Genomic DNA, 22,890 nt, shown 5'->3' with positions numbered 1-22,890 from the left:
AAAAAAGGCCCTCTCCTAAACTCCAAATCCCAGGATACCATGAGAAGCGTGGTGGCAGTCATAGTGCTAAAATAGTGTAGTGTGAAAGGGCCCTTGATTTCACTGGCATAACTGTTCTTTCCTGTTCTTCTTTGTCATTGAACTGCTCCTTACTCTTTACACATCCAGACTGTGGAGAATGGTCAAGACTTTGGGACAATGAAAGGAGGGAAAGGTCTGATTCTTGCTCTTGGGGAAAAATATGTACAGAAGGCAGCACCAAGATAATTGGTGCAACAGCAAATATCTAGCTCTGCTGAATGATAGCTTTAACATTCAAGATGTGATCTGATGGCGCAAAAGGGACAGCCCCCAAAAACAGTTCAGGGAGCTGTGAGTGCAGAGAGAGATTGTGAGGTATAACTATGTGGCTGGCATAGTGTGGCTTGTTTCAATGCAGAAAGTGGCCCTATCATCATTGTTGCTGTCAACATCACCATTAGATGTCTAATACTTGAATGAAGTGAAATACTTGAATGAAGTGAATGGGGGCTTTGCTTGGAGCTGTTCCAAAAAGCAATGGCAGCTATGTGAAACTGGTGTGTATTGGTGACACATATCTATTTGCAGTGGGGTATCTTTTTGTTGTCTACGGATGTGGAAATTCCTTCCCTCCTCTATGAATCTACTTGTTGTATCCTTTGAACCACCTTTCCCCAACCTGATGCCATCTAGGTGTGCTGGATTGCCACTTCCATCATCCCCAGCCAGCATAATTATTGCCAGCCAGCCTAGCTTGGGATGATGGGAGTTGGGGCCTTAGACAAGTGGAGAATACTGTATTTGCAGCGACTCATGTTAACTTCTCTCTTTCCAGAGTCTTAAGAACTCCACCTTGTTCAAATAGTGGACTTGTTTGTAATGATGGGATTTTCTGCCAAGGGCCCTAGCCTCGGTCTCTAGCCATCGGTCCTTTAATCAGTTCTTGCTATGGGGCTGGTCTCCCCACCCTCCAGTTAATCAGGTTTGCTCCCAAGGGCCAGCATCAGTTCCCTGACTGCATCCTCGAGCCCTGCCCAGTGACTCAGCCGCTGTGAGATGAATTGCCTATTAATCCACAGCGTTGAAATTGCTTTATTGCATGATGCAAGCATGTCCCCGGAGGAAGCTTAATCTGCGTCTGGACTGTGAGCCATAAATAATAGGAGGCTGGTGCAGTAAAGTATGGCGTGTGAGTTTGCTTTTAACTGCTGATACACTATAAATGTTGCTTCCTATTGCTGCTCTAAAGACCCACAGCCCTGTCTGATAAGGTCTAAGGAGACAGACAGAGCATGCTTATCTTTTTGTATAAACTTGAATTAGTTCCTTTCCCCCTTTCCTCTACTTCTTGTTGGAGTAATACTTGACTTCTCAGTTGTGAGATCAGGATGCCAGAATAATATTGATGTGGGCCAAAATCACAATGTAAACTATTTATTTATTTATTTCATTTATATGCCGCCTTTCTCCCCAGAGAACTGATAAAGCCTTAGCATCACCACCACTTCATTGTGGGTTGGTTTATTAAGATTGGTCAATAGGGTACAGATGGCATGGAGTATCGGAGAACCATTGCTGTATAGAGTCCATGACATGTTACAAAGAGTGGGCTTTTCAAGCTGAGAGTGATCATAGTGGCTGAGGATTCTGGGAGTTTTATTTCCAAAAAGCAACCTCTCCAAGTTGTCTTGTTTAGTCATAGGAACATAGGAAGCTACTTTATACTAGTGGCCTTTTGACACAATACAATTTTTATTGCTGATTCCACTTCTTCTTTTAGAACTTCTTTTTCTAGAATGCTTGCAAACAAGCTACTAAAATGTAGGCTAGACAATGCAACTGTTAGGTGGATTTGTAATTGGCTGACCGGCCAAACCCAGAGGGTCCTTAGCAATGGCTCCTCTTCATGCTAGAGAGAAGTGACCAGTGGGGTCTGAAAGGGTTCTGTCTTGGGCCCAGTGCTATTCAACATCTTTAACAATGACTTGCATGAAGGAATAGAGGGCATGCTTATTAAATTTGCAGATGACACCAAATTAGGAGGAGTAGCTAATACCCCAGAGGACAGGATCAAAATTTGAAATGACCTTAAATTGGTTAGAAAATTGGGCCAAAACTAACAAAATGAACTTCAACAGGAAGAAATGTAAGATACTGCACTTAGGTAGAAAAAAATGAAATGCATAGATATAGGCTGGGGGATACCTGGCCTAAGGAGACTATCTGTGAAAGGGATCTAGGAGTCCTAGTAGAGCATAAGTTGAACATGAATCAACAGTGTGATGCGGCAGCTAAAAAGGCCAATGCTATTTTAGGCTGCATCAATTGAAGTATAGTGTCTAGATCAAGGGAAGTAATAGTGCCTCTCTATTCTGCCTTGGTGAGGTCTCACCTGGAATATTGTGTCCAGTTCTGGGCACCACAATTCAAAAAGGTTGTTGACAAACTGGAGCGTGTCTAATGGTGAAGGGCCTGAAAACTATGCCTTATGAGGAAGGACTTAGGGAGCTGGCTATGTTTAGCCTAGAAAAGAGATGCTTAAGAGGTGATATAATAGCCCTGTTTAAGCATTTGAAGGGATGCCATATTGAGGAGGGGGCAGGCTTGTTTTCTGTTGCTCCAGAGAACATGACCCGGAACAATGGATGCAAGCTACAGGAAAAAGATTCCACCTTAACATTAGGAGGAACTTCCTGAAAGTAAGAGATGTTTGACAGTGAAATACACTCCCTCGGAGAGTGGTGGAGTCTCCTTCTTTGGATGTCGTTAAACAGAGGCTGAATCTGTTGGGGATAATTTGACTGCATAGCAGGGGGTTGGACTGGATGGCCCTTGTGGTCTCTTCCAGTTCTATGATTTTTTGATTCTAACTGCTTTGACAAGAAATGGCTCTCTACCATCTCAGGCAAAGGTTTTGCCTGATAGCCTAGCTAGTTCTCTTTCTCCAAACCTCACTTTACAGGGAGTTGCTTGGGACTGAACCTGGGAGTGGTGAGCTCTGATCATCTTCTTCTGGGCAACAGAATAAGACTCTATGAGAAGAAGATTCCTGGATTGAGATGGAAGAATGCAGAAATGGCAAAATGCATGGTATTGTTTCAGATGACACATAGGGATATTTCCCCCATTGAGGCACTAGTACCATATATGTGCCATGTTAGTACCATTTTTGCATGGTTTTCTGGAAACTCAGCATGGATCAGCAGCTGACAGTTTACAGAGACCCACAATATTTGAGTAGCACTCAAAAACAAAGCAAAACAGCCTCAAAGTTCTGGAAATAACATGACAGCCATCTTATAAATATCTGAAGGGTGGTCATATAGATGATGGAAAAAGCATGTTTTTTATGCTCCAGAGAATAGGACACAAACCAATAGATTTAAATGACAATTTCCCCTAAACAATAGGAAGACCTGACAGTGGAATACGGACTGCCTGTCGTGTGTGTGTGCGGACTCTCCATCTTTGGAGGTCTTTAAGCAAAGGTTGGATGAGCATATTCCAGGAATGCTATAGTGGTGTATTCGTGCATGGCAGAAGTGGTTTGGATTAGATGGTCCTTGTGGTCCCTTCCAACTCTAGGAGTCTATGCATCACTTACCTGAGTCACATTCTCTTGTCCCAAAAACTCACCAAAGAGGATTCAAAAGCCGAACTCTCCTCCTTGTTTCCAAAACCTACACACAAGGACTTGCTAAACCATCCTACCTTATTTTCCTGCTTTTTCCTGCTTTGATTGTAATGGAAAACTCTGGTTTAATCCAAATCAGGATTGTCATGCTGAATCTGGCCTGTGATGTTGGGGGAGGGAGGGGGGAGGGGAGGATGGAAAGAAGGGGTGGGTGAGTATCCATGGCAGATGGCTATGCGTCTGTTTATAAATTTTTGGACAATTGTCCTAGTGCAACTGTATATCCACCATTATGTGCAATTTCTTAGCCAAATAACTAGTCAGATGTTACATGTATTTATCCGTGATCTGCATACTTAAGCTCCACTGGTTTTATCTTACAGGAAGAGTTGGGTAAGCCCCACTAGTTTTATCTTACAGGAAGAGTTGGGGTTTAGTGGGCTAACTTTGTCCTATTGTATTGAGCTAGATAAGTTCAAGCAGGTATCTGGTGGTGAAGAAGGGTTCAGTGACCTTCTGACATTTTCAGTGCTGGTCTCTTCTCCTTTGCTATCACTTCACTCTGTGTTCCAGAGTTGAGCCTTGGCATTGGAAACCAGCTCTGTTGCTAAGATCAGTTGAGCCTTGGCTCAAACAGAACCTTGATGATAGCGCTCGCCTTGGGCTCTTTGGTTTGGGTGGAAAAGCAATCTGTGTCAGCTTTGCAGATAACTACAGATTAAGTCCATAAATAGCTGCATCTTCATCATTCAGTCAACTGATAAGCTGTAAGCAAAAGGAACTGGAATATTCATTGCAAGCAAACTGACACTCTTCACTACTGATTAAATGTTGACGTGCTTTTTCTTTCAAAGAGGGAAGGATATATATCTTCTAGAACAGCCTTCTATAACCTGGCACTGTCCAAGCAAGGACAGTTATAATGCCTGTTATTCCCAGCAAACAACAGCCAGCTTGCTGAGTGGAGATGATGGGACTTGTGGTCTTAACATGACTTGGGGTGCCTAGGGGGTGGTGGTCGGGAAATCTGTTCAAGAAGTTTGGGCTTGGAAGAACCATCTCTTAGATTCTATTCTTCAATTGGTAGTTTTGAGCATTTTAAAGCATTTTGCATAATTTAGTTTAGTAATCCTTAAAATGTAACGTTAAGACAGGTTACCTATGGCTGTTTCCATGGATGCAGATTGGGAGGACAGAGGCTGAGGCATGAGGGTGGTGGTAGTGGGGTGTTGTGCAAAGGCCAAAAAGTAAGCAAAGGTCAGATTTGGACTGTGGACCACTTGTCCACATAGCCATTAAATTTCTTTACTTCATTTAATTTGGTGAAAAGACTGATTGCCGCAGTGAAAAATTCATCTTTGAACGTCATTAGGCTTTTAATACATCTGTCCTTCAGGAGTGCATCTTCTCATTATGTGTCTCTTTTAAACTCTCTCTTTTTTTCTATGTGCATTTTTCATCTGTTAGGACAATGGATCTAGAAATAGAATCCAGGAGTTTGCTCCTGCTGTTATTCGCTGAAGCTCTATAGAAAGGACTACCTGAATAGTGACTGGCTACAGAAAGAAAAAAAAGAATCCTGTGATTCTGGTTCCTAGTTGGCTTTGCTCTAATTTGCTACTCCAAGAAATATATATATATATATTTTGTAGTAGGTGTCTATGCTTCTCCGGCTAGGAAAAGCTAGGAATCGACATGACAGACCTGTGTGTGTTTATTCAGGAAAAAGTCCTATGGATTAAAATGGCCCATGGAAGTGCATCTTAATTTCACTTTAAACTCTTGAAACTTCCCATTTTTGCTCCAGCTGGTAGCCTCCTATCTTCTTCCAGAACTGTAAAGCCCTCTGAAGAGGCTTCCAGTCCTCATTGTTTCAAGCTTGTTAACTGACTATATCATTCATATCCTTGGTGAATCAATAATATTTCATCTGGCACTCTTGCTTCACTTCAGAGACAGTGGTAATAATGACTGATTAATGGAGGCATTCTAGAAGAACGACTGATTGTACCTGTGACGGCTGAATTTCTGTTTCAGGGGTGAAGAGAGCCAAAATGGACTGGAACACTTTGTAGGGAGTTTTCTAATTTATTATTTTTTATTTTTAACTAGTTAGCGTTCAAGAACAGATAAAACTAAATTACTCATCTGGTGCATGGTAGCATGGGGATAGAAGAAAGGGCAACCCTTAGTCTTTTGGATTTATTTAATTTGCAAATGAGCTGTAAAATGTATGCTTGCTTATGGAATGCCTTTTGGCTAGATGTAGCCTCTGCTATGCTGGCTGTGCGATGGCATTCTCCTTGCAGCTTCTCCAGTCTGCGCTGACAAGGCAGCAGTAGTTTCCTATGGCTGTTCCCCCTCCCACCCATCCTTCCCAAGAGCCATCTGGCAGAGGAGTTGGTCTGGACACTGCTGGGTTGGAATTTTCTCTCTCCTCTTGCTGCTGCCTCCTCTCCACTGGGATATTTCTTTAGAGCATTGATTCCAGTTTGAAAATGCAAGTTTGATGTGTTCAGTACAGCACTGAAGCAGGAGGAGGTGAACATGGGCACATTCCTCTCAGAGTAGGTCCAGACTTCCTGGTGGGTATTAGTCTCTGAATTGCCTCCTGTGAGGAAGTCAGATGGCTGCAGATGTCTCTTCTATCTGGAGATGAAAGAAATGCTGAGAAGCACCATCTTGATTTCCCACCCTTACACTATGGTGCTTGGGCAGAGGCAATCCCCTTTGCACCTCTCCTTCTGCCTACTAAATGACATGAAGGGCAAACCTTACAAAAACACTGCTGTAGGTCTCTTTTGCGGTGGCCCTACTTATGTATTGTCTATATGCCTGTCATTCTGCAACTCTCATCATCCTTAGCCAGTAGAGCTAGTGCTGAAGGATGATGGGAGCTGCAGTCCAACATCGCGAGCCACAAATTGACCATCCCTGCATAGTGGTGGTGGTTTCAGAACTGTCTTCCCATGAGCTCATCCAGTAGTGCTTTTCTGGAATCATTTAGGCAGAGGCCAGGAGGCATGTAAGTGGGCATCAGCTGAATGAGTATTTCTTATGTAACTGCTGCCCAGCCAGCATTGAGGTAATGATCTGACTGGAAGAACCCACGCACTTTCCACACCAAAAGGCCATAGAAGCAAACTAGGAAAATATGGGCTTCATTACTTCTAGCGCAGCATGTAAAGCAGAGCTGGGCAGTGTATTACCCTCCAGATGTTGTTGGACAGCATTTCCCAGCAGCAGTAGCCAAGATAGGTCATGGTGATGGCTGGAAGTTGCACACTAACAATATATCTATGGGGCTACATAGTTCCCCATCTTGAAATGTATCTGGGTGATAACTGGTAATAGGCAATCCATGTGTGCCTGGAAGCTGTAATGGAATGGATGAGGGCGAACAATTTGAAGCTTAATCCAGACAAGACAGAGGCATTCCTGGGTAGCCATAAAACAGATTATGGAAACAAGAATTCAGCCTATGTTGAATGATGTTAAACTCCCCCTTAAGGCACAAGTCTCCAGTTGGGGTGTACTCCTGGATTCAGCTCTGATCTTCGATGCTTAGGTTTCTGCAGTGGCCAGCAGTGCATTTGCACAGTTAAAGCCTGTACACCAGTTGGGCCCGTTTGCTAAACATCTGACTTGCCTGCAGCAACACATGCCTTGACTGCATCCTGATTGGATTACTGTAACACACTCTATGTGGGGCTGCCTTTGAAGAATGTTCAGAAACTTCAGTTGCTCCAAAGGACTGCAACCAGTTGGTTAACTGGAGTAGGTTAGAGGGAGCACACCACTCCCATGTTGCAACAGCTTCACTGGCTGCCAGTATGTTTTCAAATGCTGGTTTTGACCTATAAAGCCCAGTATGGCTCAGACCCAGGCCATTTGGGAGACCTTATCTTCCCATGTGAGCCAGCCTGAACTTCTCTCTGTCGCACCACCTTCACATACAAGGTTGATAGGAACCTGGGAGAAGGTATCTGGATGGTCCCACATTTTGGAACCCGCTCCCTAAGAGAGTTAGGATGGCTCCTTTATTTTCATTTCAGTGACAGGTGGAGACCTTTCTCTTCCTGCAAGCTTTTGGATACTGATGGAACCCTCTGTTTTTAATCTGTTTTGAAGTAAGATTTTAATTGGTTTTAATTCTGTTATTTAATCTTGATTTTGTATGTTTCTTTAAACCAGTGGTTCCCAACCTGTGGGTCTGGACCCCTTTGGTGGTTGAATGACCCTTTTACAGGGGTCGCCAAAGACCATCAGAAAACACATATTTCCGATGTTAGCAATGAAAATAATTGTATGGTTGGGGGTCACCACAACATGAGGAACTGTATTAAAGGGTCACGGCATTGAGAAGGTTGGGGACCACTGCTTTAAACTATATGTGGTTTCTTGAATTCTGGCTTTTTGTAAGCCAACTTTTTACCCAGTCTGGAAGAAAGAGATGGATGGATCCTAAATAAACTTTTTCTAGCATGGTGCTGACTGACAATCCTTCTCACCTGATTACCCTACACAGCCTATTACTATCTTGCTTCCAGGTTCCATGTATGGTGTGAGCAATGACATGGGCAGAAGGCTTCAGGTCTGCTTCAAAATGTCAAGAGATTCCTCTACTTCCTGTCCCATTTGCTCCCAAATTGGACAGAGGAATTCCTTGACTGCATCCATACTGCAGAAATACTCTGGTTTGACATGGCTTTCACTGCCATGGCTCAGTGCCATGGAATTCTGGAAACTGTAGTTTGTTGTGGCACAACTGGAGTGTGTTTAGTATGAATGTTTAGACTGTGCCTTGGATTTAAAAGTAATCCTGAGCTACACCAGGTTGGTTGAGAACAGCTTTGTTAGATGTCTGAGTGAAGGTGGCACCTCTCCAATGTGAACTGAATGTGAGTATTTCTGAGCAATTTGGTTTCATAGGCATACAAAGACATAAGACAGTGGGCCTTCAAAAAGAGACAGATTTCTCCCTGACCTCTGCAAGTAAGAAAAACGCTAGGCTAGAGAGACAGAGAGTGCAGGGTGTCGAGTTTGTGGCAGAGAATTGCAATACCAGTGCTCCTTAGTTCCTGGACTTTGGAGGAAGAACGTTTACGTAATATATTGCAAGTCTGATCCACTGGGCAGTGATTTTATTTTTGTTTTGTTTTTTGTGCCCCCCCCCCCCCCCCCCAGCTGTGTCTGCAATGAGCAGGATTGTTTAAACTGGTGAAGTCCATAGGACCTGGGGGAGAGTGGATATTGTGTACTTGCTTGAAATATGAGGGTGTTTTTTATTTCTGTATTTGAATTACATCTTGCCTTTCTGCTAAAAACTGGGACCCAGGGTTTTCTGTCTCGGTGACTGCCTATTTCATACAGATAAGCCACCCTTTATGGTGTTGCATATCCCGGGTTTTCGTGCCATCTACAGCCACACTTTCTCATTACTCATAACTCACTCACCCATTGAAGTAGGCTTCTGAAAGCTGGTATGTTTTTTGCCTTAGGAGTAACCTGTGACCCATACCCTTTTTGTATACATTATACTCCCCTTTGGGTATGATACGTGGAATGTATCAAATACTCCTCTTCCCCATTTAGAACACACCATATCTTTGTGCTTATCCTTTTGAAAGTCTGCAAGTTTCCTAATGCTTCCCCTCCACCATTCCAGCAGAGGGGATATCTCTGTTCTGCATGTTATTTTCATTACAGTTGGTCACAAAAATCTTAGAGGGATGGACATGTCCTTTATTCTAGAGGGCTAAACATATCTCAAACTGTGAAGCCTGATGCTTCATAAACTTGTTGTGTCTATTGTTATGAAAACTGATGGGCTTGATTCCTCCCAGAAGGCAAAGGTATCTTGGCAGATTTCATCCAGTTCTGCCAAGAAATAATAATAATAATTGAAAAAACACTGTAAGTTCCTTAAAAAAAATTCCATTCCAAAGGCATGCGGCACACACCCCATTCATGCTTCTTCAATCATTTACAGATGTAATTACCTCCTGTTGTTATGTGCTGTTAAGTCAACTCTGATTCACAGTGACCCTATCGTAGAGTTTTCTTGGCAAAAAGTAACTTTTCCAAGCTCTAGTCATATGAGAGGCATTCAAAGGAAGGAAAATGTACATGAAAAGAATTCACAATAGGACGTACAAGTTAAAACACCAGGGCCATCTATCTGTTGTTGTTGTTAACAGCCCTCAAGTCGACCCTGTATAAGAGACAACTCCAAGACCCCCTATCCTCCACTGCTCTGCTTAGGTCCTGCAAATTAAGGCCTGTGGTCTTCCTGATTGAGTCTATCCATCTGGTGTGCAGTCTTCCTCTCTTTCTGTTACCTTCTATCTTTCCTAGCATTGTCATCTTTTCTAGTGAGTTATGCATTCTCATGATGTGGCCAAAGTACAACAGCCTCAATTTGATCATCATGGCCCGTTACAAACAGGCCAGAAAGTACGCGCGGAGTGCGTACTAGGGTTAGAAAGGGGCGGTTCTTCTGCACCCCCCTAACCCTAGTGTGCGCTCTGCGTGCACAAAATGGCGGCGGCCGTTCCACACGGCCGCCGCCATGACAACGTCACGACCGTGCCGCCTCTATACGGGCGCTTAGTGCACCCTTAGCACGGAGCAGGAAGGAGCTCCGTTTCGGAGCTCCTTCCTGGTTTGGTCCGCTGGGCACAGCCTTCACACGGCTGCGCCCAGCGGACCAAATGAGAAAGGGGCCAAGTGGCTGCTTTCTCCTCCTCCCCGCCGCCGCGGGGTGTCCTTGGGGCTTGAAGCCCCAAGGACACCCCTTTCCAGGCTGCGGGGAAGCAGCCTTTTGCCGCTTCCCCACAGCCCGGAAAGCGGCGGATCGGGGCCTCAGCATCTGCTGGTCTGGCCGCTGAGGCCCCGATACCCTGGGGAAAGGGGCGGGTACAGGCCGCCGCTTTTCGGCGGTCTGTAACCCGCCCTTGCCTTCTAGGAAAAGTTCAGGTGTGATCTGTTCAGCGACCTTTTTGTTTGTTTTTGGCTGTCCATGGTATCCTCAGGAATATTTTCCACCACCAGATCTCAAGTGAGTTGATTTTCTCTCGAGCCACTTTTTTTACTGTTCACCTCTCACATCTGTACATGATGATGGGAAATACAAAATTTTGGATGATTCTAACTTTAGTGCTCTATTGTATATCTTTACATTTTAGAATCTTATCTAGTATTTTTGTAGCTGCTCTTTCCATTCCTAGTCTTCTTCTGATTTCTTGACCCTCCTTAGCAGGCTGACCTTGCTTAGCTTCTAAGATTGGATGGGATCTGGTGCCTTTAGGGTATGTAGGCCCTAAGAGCCTAAATAAAAAGGATCTTTGGATCTGGTAGAAGAAACATAAGAGATCATACTCTGTTACTGCATTTATGTATGGTTCTTTTTAACATAGCCATATAGATTTCCAGCATTTTGGCAAAGTAGTAGCTGTAGAATGGACATTCTGCTAGAGTTATTTCCATTGTGACTTGAGCTTTTTTGCAATTGGATGTGTACCAGCTTGTGATACAAAAATGTTAACACAGCTTACTGCTAAAGTGGTGTCAGTTTGGTTTTCTTGTCTTGGGGACAAATGGCTCAGTCTAGCCGGTAACTGGTCTACTCCATTAATTGACAGTTAGACTCCAGTGAGAACGCACTGCCGCCAGCTCACAGAATATTATAGTGTAGGAATTTGAGTGGATTGGATGGATGCCATGTGAAGTGGACTCACAGCACACTTCTGCCTCCATTAATTGACTGTGCTGGGTTGAATTTAAAAGGCCCTGACATTTTGTCTTGCTCCCTGTCTTCCCACAGGGCAAAGTCCCAAGAAATAGCACTCCAGGTTGCTACCACCAGGCAAGCCATATTTGTGATTGCCCATCAAGAAGAGCTACGTGAATCACGAGGGGTTTACTGCTTGGACTACTGGGTCTGAGAGCCCTACCACCAGCGCCCCGTCTGCATTGCAGTTGTGGCTGTAATCATGCTGCAGTTACAGCTTGTTCACTGCTATTTTTCAGGGAAATGCTTGCTTGATCAGCATTTCAGTGGGATCAAGAGCAGGGCTGGGGGAAATTAACAGCCCTTCTGATGCTGTTGGACTGTAAATCTCATCCTCCTCCCCCACAATTAGCTATACTGCTTAGACTGACTAGTGGGATTGTAGGGCAGAAATTTCTGGAGGGTCAAATGTCCCCCAGCCCTGGCATAAAGATATGCCAGATGGGTAGACTCAATCAGAGGGTTAAGGGCATAAATCTACAGGAATTTCACAGAGTAGTGGAGGCTAGGGGGCTTGGAGATGTCTCAATCAACAGGATCACCATGAGTTGGGGTTGACTCAAGTGCAGTTAACAACAACAAACATAAGGCCTGTAAAAGATTTAAACACTATGAAGGAACCAAGTCCTGTCTGATTTTGGAAGTTAAGTAGGATCAGGTCTGGTTTATACTTGGATGGGGGACCTCTAATATCAGGTGCTGTGGGTTATAGTTCAGAGGAAGGAACCGGCAAGACCCCCTCTTGAGTATCCAATTCATGGGGTCAACGTAACTGAACAGGGGAATTGAGTGCCTACACATCTATAAAGGAGTTGATGCCCTTTTTGCTGACAAAAGACTGGCTGAAAAATTGTGGGTTTCCTAAGGCTATATAGTGAATTCATGACAGAGCTAGGTGGGCATTTAAGTTGAAGATTTCTTGATTCATAGCCAGTGTGGTTTTGTGATTTGAGTGTTGGACTGCAACTCTGGGGCTCAAAGTTCGGAACCTGGTTTGGTCATGAAACCCACTGGGTGGCCTTGGGCAAGTCACACCCTCTCAGCCTTGGGGAAGGCAATGGCAAAGCTTCTCTGAACAAATCTTGCCAAGAAACCTCCATGATAGGTTCTACTTAGGGTTGCCATAAGTAGGAAATGACTTGAAGGATCACAACATCAACAACAAAAGCTGTGGACTGTGACTCTGGAGACCAGGGTTCAAATTCTTGCTCAGATATGGAAACCTACTTGGCGACCTTGGGCAAGTCACACTCCTTCAGCCTCAAAGGAGGGCAAAGGAACTTTGCCAAGAAAACCCTGTGGCAGGATCGCCATAAGTAAGAAATGACTTGAAGACATGCGACAACAAAGAAAAGAGGGTAGTGGCGTGAAAAGGATATGTTTGGATATTTGTGGTTCTAGCCTCTTTCTTAGCAGGCACCAGCCTTGTCCTGCTAATCAGCTCATCCTCCAGTTACCTAAAAGGGGATGTAGCACTTGACCGAAAACAGTTGACTATTTTGGTTTAGTTGCTGCAGTGCCATTGACTGAAAAACCCTAAAGAGTGAGTGCAAATGGATCCTCCTTGTTCACTCACAGAGCTTGGGAGAAGTTACTTTTTTGTGACTAGAGCTCCAAAAATCTCCCAGGCAGCCTGGCTTTTCTCTTTCATTCAGCACTCTGGGTCAAAGGAAGGAAAAGAAATTTGTGGTTTAGGCTTGCTGGAGGCAGAGAAAGAAGGAGCAGGCTCCAGAAGGGAGAGAGGGGGAGTTTCTCATCTGTGAATAACACATTTTAAAACTTGTAATTGGGAATTAGAGAAGGGAATCACTAATATGATTTGCCCACTCTGAAGTTCTCACCAACCATGGCGTCTTCCTGACTGGTCCTCCCCACTCTCCCTGAGCTCGACTTGCACACCAGCTTCCTCCTTTGCCCACTGTGGCGGGATGTCTGTGTTTATGTTTAGGCTCTATGTTGGTTGCAACTGCAGTACGCAGGGTGTAATTTTTTAAAAAGCAGCCTTTTCTGTGTTCTTTTTTTATACAAGAGGTTGAAGACTGGTTTCTGATACTTTAAGTTGGAAGTATCAGCACTTTTTGTTGTGCCCTAAAAAAAAGAAGAGGAAATAAAAAATGGCATTTAAAAATAGGATTTGTAAGAATCTCTTGTGGTTTTCAAAGAATGCTGTTGGTAAATGTATGTTCTGAGTCAAACTGACTTTTAGAAAGTGTATTTTTGTTACAGTAGAAACAGTTAAAAAAAGATGATAGTTTGCATTCAAAGAAAGAAGGTACAGGAAATGTAATTCTTACATTAATCATTGAAGACAAGCATAGAAGATTGAAAACACCTTTGACACAACTTGGTGAGTTCAAGGGTGCTCTTCAGTCACAAAGGGGTGGAACAGACGGGAAGGAAAAAGTGGCTTGATTCTGCTTTTTCCAAAAGTGGGTCGAAACCCTGCTGCCTGCACAGTCCGCTCACAAGGCAGGCTGAATATGCACTGTATTAAGCTGTGCTGCTGGGTGATTTTTTTTGTTGCCTTCCCATCATATGTGCGCACCATTGCACAAACACACCACCTGTGACATCCAGTTGTTCCCATGTTTGCCCAGATACCATTCCATTGGATGCCCGCTCCTTTGATCAGCTACACAGTCACATGTACAATGCTCCACTGGTACACGGCATCTGTGCATCGGTGTGCGAGTGATACAGTTGCAAAGCACAATCATGGAGAATCCCCTGTATATGTCCCCTTCATCCCCTCACCCCATTCCCACTGTTGGATTGTCTGGTTTATTTATATTGTACTTACATCCATTCAAGTTGTCACACTTTCATTTCTTTGCTTTGCCCCGCACTCATGTCAGAGTATTTATAAGCAGCTGCAAAGACACCCATTTTCTTCCTTGAGTCAGGCTATTCAGACTTGTGTTTTGCTCTAGTTTTTAGCTGCAGAGCGTGACGTCAGGCTGGTTTCCAGCTGCTTTCGAGGTGAGCATTGTCTAAATGCTTTGCATTCAAAGTGGCTTGAAACCGCTTTATTTAGCCCATCTTTTTCATTTATTGGGAGGAGGGTTCAGCCATAGTCAGCTCCACTTGTAACTCCCTCCCTTTCTTCCATATTTTTTTCTTTGCACAGAGATTTGCTGAAGAGAGAAAGAGAGAACAGACGCAAAATACTTTCAGATTGGTAGTGACAGGAGCCCTTTGGCTAGAAGCATCCTCAGGAGTGTGATTAGTGTAATTGTTGGTGGGGTGGAGTTTAGAACCAAGGGACATAAATGGTCTCTGAGAAATGTATTTGAAGGTCTGGCTTCAAGAACCTTTTGAATTAGGATTTTTATACCTGCCTGTGGAAGTCTTTGTTGCGGCTTCGTTTTGTGCTCCCAGTGGGACAGTTGGCAACCAGGAACAAGGTCTTTTCAGTCGTGGTGCCCCTGAAAGTGACACTACTTCCCCAGAGCTGTTTCCCTGATATTCATCCTTCATTTTGCAGAATTTCTTTTCTCCGTTAAGCTTTTGCTGATGAACACCGTGTCTGCACTGCGTAAGTAATCCAGGTTGACAACACTTTAACTGCCATGATTCAGTGATATGGAGTTCTGGGATTTGAAGTATGTTGGGGCACCAGAGCTCTCTTGACTGAGAAGGCTAAATATTTCACAAAATGACATTTCCCAGAATTCCCTAGCGTTGAGCCATGGCAGTTAAAATGGTGTCAACTTGGATTATTTCTGAAATTGGGAATGCAGACAAAGTTGCATAAATTCTAAGTCTTAGGTTGTTCCTTCACTCATGTTTTATTTTAACTTGATTCAAATTTGATATCTCAACCATTTGCTGGTGGTATTTTTATTGTTTTGAGCTTTTTTTTCTTAAGAGGCTTATGTACTGGGATGGCATGCAGAAAATAATCAAATATGGAAGTTATTTAATATGGAAGCTTGGAGCATGGCGGTTTTGTTTAAAAGAACGAGTGTAAGAGTTTAGAGCAGTGTGTGTGTAAATGTATGAATGTGGAAGAGAGAAACAGGGAATATAACACAGATTCCAATATTAACCTAAAATGTACACGGTGGATTTTTGCAGGCTGAGCATGGTGTATTTTTGCAGGCTTCTCAAGATATGTCACTCATTCTACGTTTTTTCCTATCTAGATCCTATTATAAAACAGGTTCATACTGTCTTCCTTTGCTACCTGTTGTTTTTTTTACCCAGAGATAACCAAGACTTCTTTAATTGGGATTTTAATTTCTTTCCCTTCTCCCCTTTTTATTTCTACAGCATTAGCTGAGGAGGTTGATCTCTATGTTGCACCACTTCCAAAGATTGGGGAACAAGCCCTGGAGAGCTCTACCTCACAAATATTGTGTAAGATTCTTGCTACTGCCCTTCTTTTTCTCAGGTTTATGCCCCTTAATTCAAGTGATGTGACAGTATTGTTTGGTTCTGTTAGTTCTTAAGTTGTTTGATGATCACCTTGATCTTAAGATGGTGAGGTTGTGCTACAGCTTATATTACAGACTATTCCTGAGTAGTTTTATATGGAAATAGGCCAAAAGTGAGATGGCATAACCTTTAGCAAAGGGTGAAATCTTTGGTGTTTGCCTTGGATTCACTTGGAATTTTTTTGAAATCCTTTGTAAGAAAATACACAGAAAAGAAAAACCCCAGAGAGCTTTTTCCAAGCTCACCTGAGGATTTGGAAACTTTGAGTGTATCCATGCAACAGAATTATAGCTGCTTAATCCCATTTTAGGTTACATTTTGTGGAAACATATTACAGTATTTGGAGTTCGGAGGAGGAAGTTAGAATTCCCTCCTAAAGAGTGCCTTTAGTACACATGTACCTGAACTACGGTGCTACAGATCTTTTAAAAGAGAATTCTACATACCCTTCACTCAGTTACAACTCCCTGTAGAAATAATCTGTTTCGACACCAATTTAACGGCCATTGCTATTGCATTCTGGGCAAAAAACTACAGTTCCCAGAATTCCATAGCATTCAGCTATGGCCGTTAACGTGGTGTAGATGCAGTCCCAGGTTCCATAGGAGGGAACCATGACATTTAAAGTGGAATGAAAGTGTTAGAATTATGTAGTGTGTCAGGCCCCAGAGTGACATCTCAGAGGGCAGGGTAGCGATGAGCAAAGGAGGAGAGACACTCCCACTTCACCCCTTGACATAGTCCCCCAATCTTGCTACTCCAGCTACTAGTTACTGGTAAGGAAAGAGGGAGAATCTGCTTGTAGAGAGAGGACTGGAGGTGATGGTAATGTTAGATTTTGGGGCAGGGCAGGCAGCAGAGATGAGCATTTGAGGAGTTGGGATTTTCTCCAGTTTGGATTTTGATTTGAGCACGATATGACCTTGGAGGCTTGTGAAGCTCATCTCTTGTTTTGAGATGGCTTTTGTGAGCTCTTGAGTTATGTTTCCAGGTCTAGGCTTCTTCACTGGCATCTCTAGTGTGAATGCACCTCTACTGCAAGGAACCCTAAATCTTCATATTCTTTATTCACTGTGTATGACTGCTTCACTTACAGTTTAAAATATTCCTGGTGTGTTATGGATCAGACAGTGGTCTTGACAAAATCTGAAATCCTTCTACTTTTACAATACTTTTGCTGAGTTTATAAATGCTGCTTTCGTAAGATACATTTTAAATAGGTTCTGTTTCAAAACGGGAAAAAATATTTGGGGCTGAATGTTTTCCCAGTAGTGCCAAGATATTTTAGTAAAATAATAGAAAGAACTAGACCACCAATAAATAGATAGATCTTGCCATGCAGTTGATCTGCATTGATAACAGTGGTTTTAAAAACCTGTTCAGAAACAATCTGGTTTGAGGGGTGAGCTGTGAAGTAATTGATGGCAGCATTTTATTTAGGTGTGTTAGAACAACCACAACAATACAAGGTTGCAAAGAGTTTGTTTAAAAAAAAGAGTTTGAAAAAAAAAAAGCCGCTGCAAACTCAGGAAATGGAATATGAAATGTCAAGGTCTGTGTAATCTTTGGTAAAGTGATGCATACTGGGACTAGAACTGTCCAACTTCACATATGCTGGTGAGATCTGAACAGCTGGTGCTGTTACTGATCAGGAAAGAGATGGTGGGGTTGTGGTGGACAGCTTAATGGAAATGTCAGCCTACTGTGCAGCTGCTATGTAGGGAAAATCCATGCTGGCCATAACTAGAAGAGGGGAATTGAAAATAAAATTGCCACTATCAAACCTTATGGGAATGTGTTGGGTGACCACAAATGGGTTAATGTGTACAGTTGCGGTTATCATAGCTGAAATATTGTAGAGCAGGCACAGATTCACAGAAAGTCAACCAAACTGGACCAGTTCCCATATGAGGGAAGGCTACAATGTTTGCAGGTATTTAAATTAGGTAAAGGGAAGATAAGAAATGTTAGATGAAAATAAAACAGGATGGGAAACTGCACACCATGTTTGCCCTCTAGATCCCTCTTGTAGTCACAGAGGCCAAAAATGTTACAGATGGTACAACTACCCCCCAGACTGGAAGTGGCCAAAAGACATAGAATCAAAGTGGGAAGGGATCCCAAGAGCCATGTAGTCCAACCCTTTGCCATGTAGAAAACTGTTGCTAAGGCACCTAATACAGGCCTGCATAACATATGGCCCAGGGGCTGCATGTGGCCCGCCAAAGGACTTCCGGTGGCCTGTGAGGATGAGGAACAGCTTTAGTGCTCATTCACTACTTGGCCTCCTGAGGAGAGGATCAGGTGGAGGAGAAGGAGGAAGAGCAAATATTCACCCTGCAAGGCTTCTCCGATGCTCGATGCTCGGCTTTCTCCAGAGAGAAGGCTGGGTGAAGGAGGAGGAGGATGGACAAGCACTTGCTCTGCGAGTCTCCTCCACTGCCTGGTTTTCCCTTAAGGAGAAGGCCACGCGGCGGTGGCGGCAGAGGACAGGGGAACACTTGCCCAGCATGGCTCCTCTGCTGTTCAGCTTTCTCCTAAGGAGAAGGCTGAGGGGAAGAGGAGGATGGGCAGACATTCATCCTGCAAAGCTCCTCTTCTACCTGGCTTTCTCCTGAGAAGGCCAGAGAATGTAAGAGGAAGAAATTCGATCATTCACCCCTCAAATCTCCTCCATCTGAGGAGAAGGATGGGCAAGTCTCCCGCACTGCTTGGCTTTTTCCTGAGGAGAGAGCCAGGCATGGGAGGAGGAAGAGGAGGACAGAATTAATAGTTATTATTTATTAATTAATATTTAATTTTTAAAACCTACCCGAAGAAGTTTCGACTATTTTAATTGGCCCCTACCTGCTGCCAAGTTCTGCAAGTCTGGCATAATAGGTCTGACATAAGGTCTGAACTTCCTGACAGTAAGGGCTGTTTGACAGTGGAACACGTTGTAGTGGAGTCTCCTTCCCTGGAGATCTTTAAGCAGAGGCTTGATGGCCATCTGTCAGGGATGCTTTGATTGAGAGTTCATGCATGGCAGGGGATTGGACTGGATGGCCCTTGTGGTCTCTTCCAGCTCTATGATTCTAATAGGTGGCCATCTAATCTCTATTTTAAAAACTTCCATGAAGGAGAATCTTCCACCTTCCAAGGTCATCTATTGTACTATTGAACATCTCTTACCACTAGGAAGATCCTTCTAATATTTAGTTGGAATCTCCCCGTTCCCAGTTTTGAAAATCTCCAGTTTCCAGTTTTGGATTTGAAAGAAACACTTTGTTGTTGTTATTTTGGTTTTTGGTTAAATAGTGCAGGAGCACCCAGCAGTTTCTTTAAAGCCTGGATTGCCACCTCTGGGAGCATTAAGGAAAATAGTTCACCTTTTTGATTATCTGGGGCACTTGAATGGGTTGGGAAAAAGAACATTCTTGGGGGCAGCTTGTGGCCTCATAGACTTACTTTGCCCAAGCCTGGTGCAAAATGGTGCATGGTAGAGAGGCCTTTGTTCTCCTTATGTTCTTAAGTGATGGTATATATGATGCCCTTGCTTTGCACTTGCCTGCAGTCTCTATTTTCACTATGTCCCAGGGGAGTTCATCTCTGGTTTTCTGCCTGAAAAGGGTTGTCTTTGATGCATTGCTACTACCCTCTGTGTGCAGGAAAGTTGTTGAGGCTACTGTCTTTGCTCTCCTGATACTATTTGTCCTAATTCTGTGTGAGCCCTCCACATTTGCTGAAGTTAGGGCACAGCACCCCCATGAAAGTGGAAAAACTGCAATAATAATAATAATAATAATAATAATAATAATAATAATAATACTATTACTTCCATCGGAAGTTGATCATAGAATCATGCTGGAGGACCTACAAATGGCTAGAGAAGTATTCTCTCTAGAAATCTCTTGGTTTTCAGCATGGCTCTGTGGTCAACTTCTACCAGAGGTTGACCATAGAGTCATGCTGGAGGACCTAGAGATTCCTAGAGAGAACGTATTCATCAAAACTGTGAATAATCAAATCCTCAAAAGTCAAAGCTGCAAATGTTGAGGGCTGACTGTCTGTGAACCAGGAACCGCTTAGACACTGCTTAGGTGGTATGAAGCGGTATATAAATGAAGCTTGGGTTTTTTTTTTTTTTTTTTTTGGAAAAGATAGTAATGTGAATAGCAAACCATGGATGAAGATTTTGGCTTGTCTGGTGATAAACATGCTAGAGTCACTGGTTCACACAAAATGATAAACCAAGGTCTGTAGTTTGTTGAACTATTCCTGCTTTCATGGGGAGGCAGGTGGGAGCACTAGGGCAGCATGCTTGAGCACAGTAAGCCAAGGTTCCCTGTATATGCATCCAAAGAAGGCCAGTAGGTTTTGACAAGCCTATTACATTATTGTATGTCTCCCCCCCCCCCTTTTTTTTTAAAGGTATAGTAATGTTTTAAAATTGTTTCATGAAGAATAATGACATCTATAATTTTTTTTCTATAGATCTCATACATCATAGAGTATTTTTAAAACCCTGGCTTTTGGGTTGTTTGTCCATCACTGGTGTTTCTTCTGAGTTTGTATATACGATCATCTGTTTTGATTGGCCTTTGGATGGTGAAGATCAGCAAATGTCACCCAAGTTAAGTTGGGTGTTGACTGGGAAAATTGAAATTGAGAGCTGTAAGAACATGTGACATATCTATGGTTATGAATAAATATTTTGAACTGGTAGTTTTTTGGGTTTTTTTTTAAAGTACTGGTGCAGTGGTATGCAACTGGTCCTCTCCACCCTTCATGCTAGTGGACTGAAACTTCCATAATCCCTCAGTATTGACTGTGCTGGCTGGGGCTGTTGGGAGCTGCAATGTAACAATGGCTGGTGAGCCAGACAGACTTTCTCATTTCTATATTGGTGTTCAGGCTTGCTGCTTAATCTCTGATTCATAATGTGTGCAGCTGACCGGCATTACTAGGCAGAGATTTTTATGCCGTGTTTCAGGATGTGGTTTAAAGGACTAATTCAGCACTTTTAAACGACAAAACAGGAAGTGCTGGAAGATTCTTTGCAAAAAAAGAAGGTCCTACCAGTGCAAAAAGGAGGAAGAACAGCATGATTAGAATTTGGTCTCATCATATTGAGCAGATGCATATATATAGAGAGAGATCCTTGCAAGCCATTCCCTTTTCCCACAGGATACCTCCTTAGTCATATGAATTAAGTTAAAATGAAATTTCAGTTTTTGTAGCGATACCGCATTGTGCTTTATCAAGGGATGACGACTGATAATAACTCTTCATTCAGGAGGAGCAAAGTAGTATTCTCTTTCCTCCTAGAGTATCTCTGGAAAGCAGATGAGTGCTTCCTCCATAAGAAGCATCTTCTGATGGCAGCTGCCTCTTGTGAATGTAATGTGTGTGTAAATGCAGTGAGGGTTGGTGAGGAATTGCAAGAAATCTTGGCAGAAATCAATTCATGATTGCCATATATGACTCCACAGAACTCAATTTCCTTATGGGAAAAAGAAGGCAACTTAATGACCTACATAAAGTGTAATGCTTCTTTGATCATAGCAGTGCCATAATTCTGGAGTTGGTGTTGGATTAATTGCTAGGGAAGTATCAGATAATTGAACAGTTCATACATTCAACATGATTTGAGTTATTAGAATCTAGGCTCAGGCTTGGCTGTTTCTCCGTTCTCCTTTTCTCATTCTACTGTTCTCATTGTCTCTTTTGTAAAGAGAAGGTAGCTTTTACTGCAGAACATATAGCTGTTTGAATGAGTTGACATTCCCCCCCCCCCCCCAATAGTACTATCAGGCAGTACATAATTCAGCAGCGACACAGAGCATGTGTGAAAAGAGCCAAAAAACCCCTTCCTTTCTTGTAAGGTTCTTGGCTGGATAGAGGCTTCTAGTGTGGTGCTGATTAAGAAGATGAGAGCATCTTTACTGGATGAACCCAGAGACTTAATAAGTCCAGGATCTTCTTTTCTATGGTGGCCAACCAAATGTCTCTGGGAAACTGCCAAGCAGGGTGTGGAGAACCACACTGCTCCTGATGCCTGAGTAAATATGTATCCATCCTGACTAGAATCCATTGATGACTAGAATCCATCCTCCCTAAGTGTACTTCATCCACTTTTAAAGTCGTCCATGTTGAAGCCAAGTACAATAGCATTCCATGCATTTCAGCCAAAGCGTAAGAATTTCCTCTTAGGAAATTAATCAGCTTCCAGAGGATTACTGTAGCATCCAGGATTGTGATATCCATATTGAGTCTTTAAACCATGTTGTCCTCTGGGTGGGGCCACCATCTCTGTTGATAAGAAATTTCAGCCGTTTCCCATGTTCATGATTAGCTGGATTGGGAGAATATTGCACTTTTTTAAGGTACTGTCAGAATCAGATTTTATAGATCAGTGTAGTCAACCTGGTGCTTTCAAGATATTTAATCTGTAGTTTCCATACACTCTAGCTAGTGTGGCCAGTGGTTGGATCATGGGAGTTACAGTCCAAAGCATCTATCTGACTGTTTGATATACAGGCAGAATCTCCCTTATCCAAAATACTGGGGACCACACATATTTGGTTTTAGGATTTTTTCAGATTTAAGAATATTTGCATATACATAATGAGGTATCTTGGAGATGAGATCCAAGTCTACACATGAAATTTGTTTTATGTTTTATATGCACTTTATAAACATAGCCTGATGGTAATTTTATACATAAGATTTTTAATAGTTTGTGTACATTTAACCACCAGAAACCAAAAGTGCCACTATCTCAGCCACCTATGTGGACAGTTTTGGGTTTTGGGTATTTTAGATTTCAGAAGCCCAGATAACGGATACTCAACCTGTTTCCTCAATCTGTATACTCAACCGGCTGTATACTCAACCTTACCTAAAATTGGTCTTAAAGCAGCTTCATACATCTGGAGAGCACAGGATTGCCTCACTCTATTCTAGGTGCTAACCCTTTAGAGGTATTCAGAGAAAGTCAGCCCAATTCCATAGCACCTCTCCTGTG

General features: G+C 43.0%; 1 protein-coding gene across 5 annotated transcripts in view; it reads left to right on the top strand.

The window, feature by feature from the left end:
- The window catches only part of LRP1 (LDL receptor related protein 1), a 387,970-nt gene that overhangs the window by 62,120 nt on the left and 302,960 nt on the right, over positions 1 to 22,890 (top strand). For 3 of the 5 annotated variants that reach the window (XM_089482379.1, XM_089482373.1, XM_089482372.1), the window contains one exon: positions 15,720 to 15,806. The exons of the other annotated variants lie outside the window; for them this stretch is intronic. In XM_089482379.1, coding sequence (XP_089338505.1) covers positions 15,720 to 15,806 — 87 coding nt within the window. The remainder of the gene's footprint in view (positions 1 to 15,719; positions 15,807 to 22,890) is intronic. 5 annotated transcript variants of the gene reach the window in all.

Source organism: Sceloporus occidentalis, unplaced genomic scaffold (assembly GCF_023333645.1).
Source record: "Sceloporus occidentalis isolate IW3139 unplaced genomic scaffold, rSceOcc1.0.p SCAF_1, whole genome shotgun sequence".
Taxonomy (NCBI): domain Eukaryota; kingdom Metazoa; phylum Chordata; class Lepidosauria; order Squamata; family Phrynosomatidae; genus Sceloporus; species Sceloporus occidentalis.
Note: the sequence above shows the minus strand (reverse complement) of the source record. Positions and strands in the feature narration are given on the sequence as shown.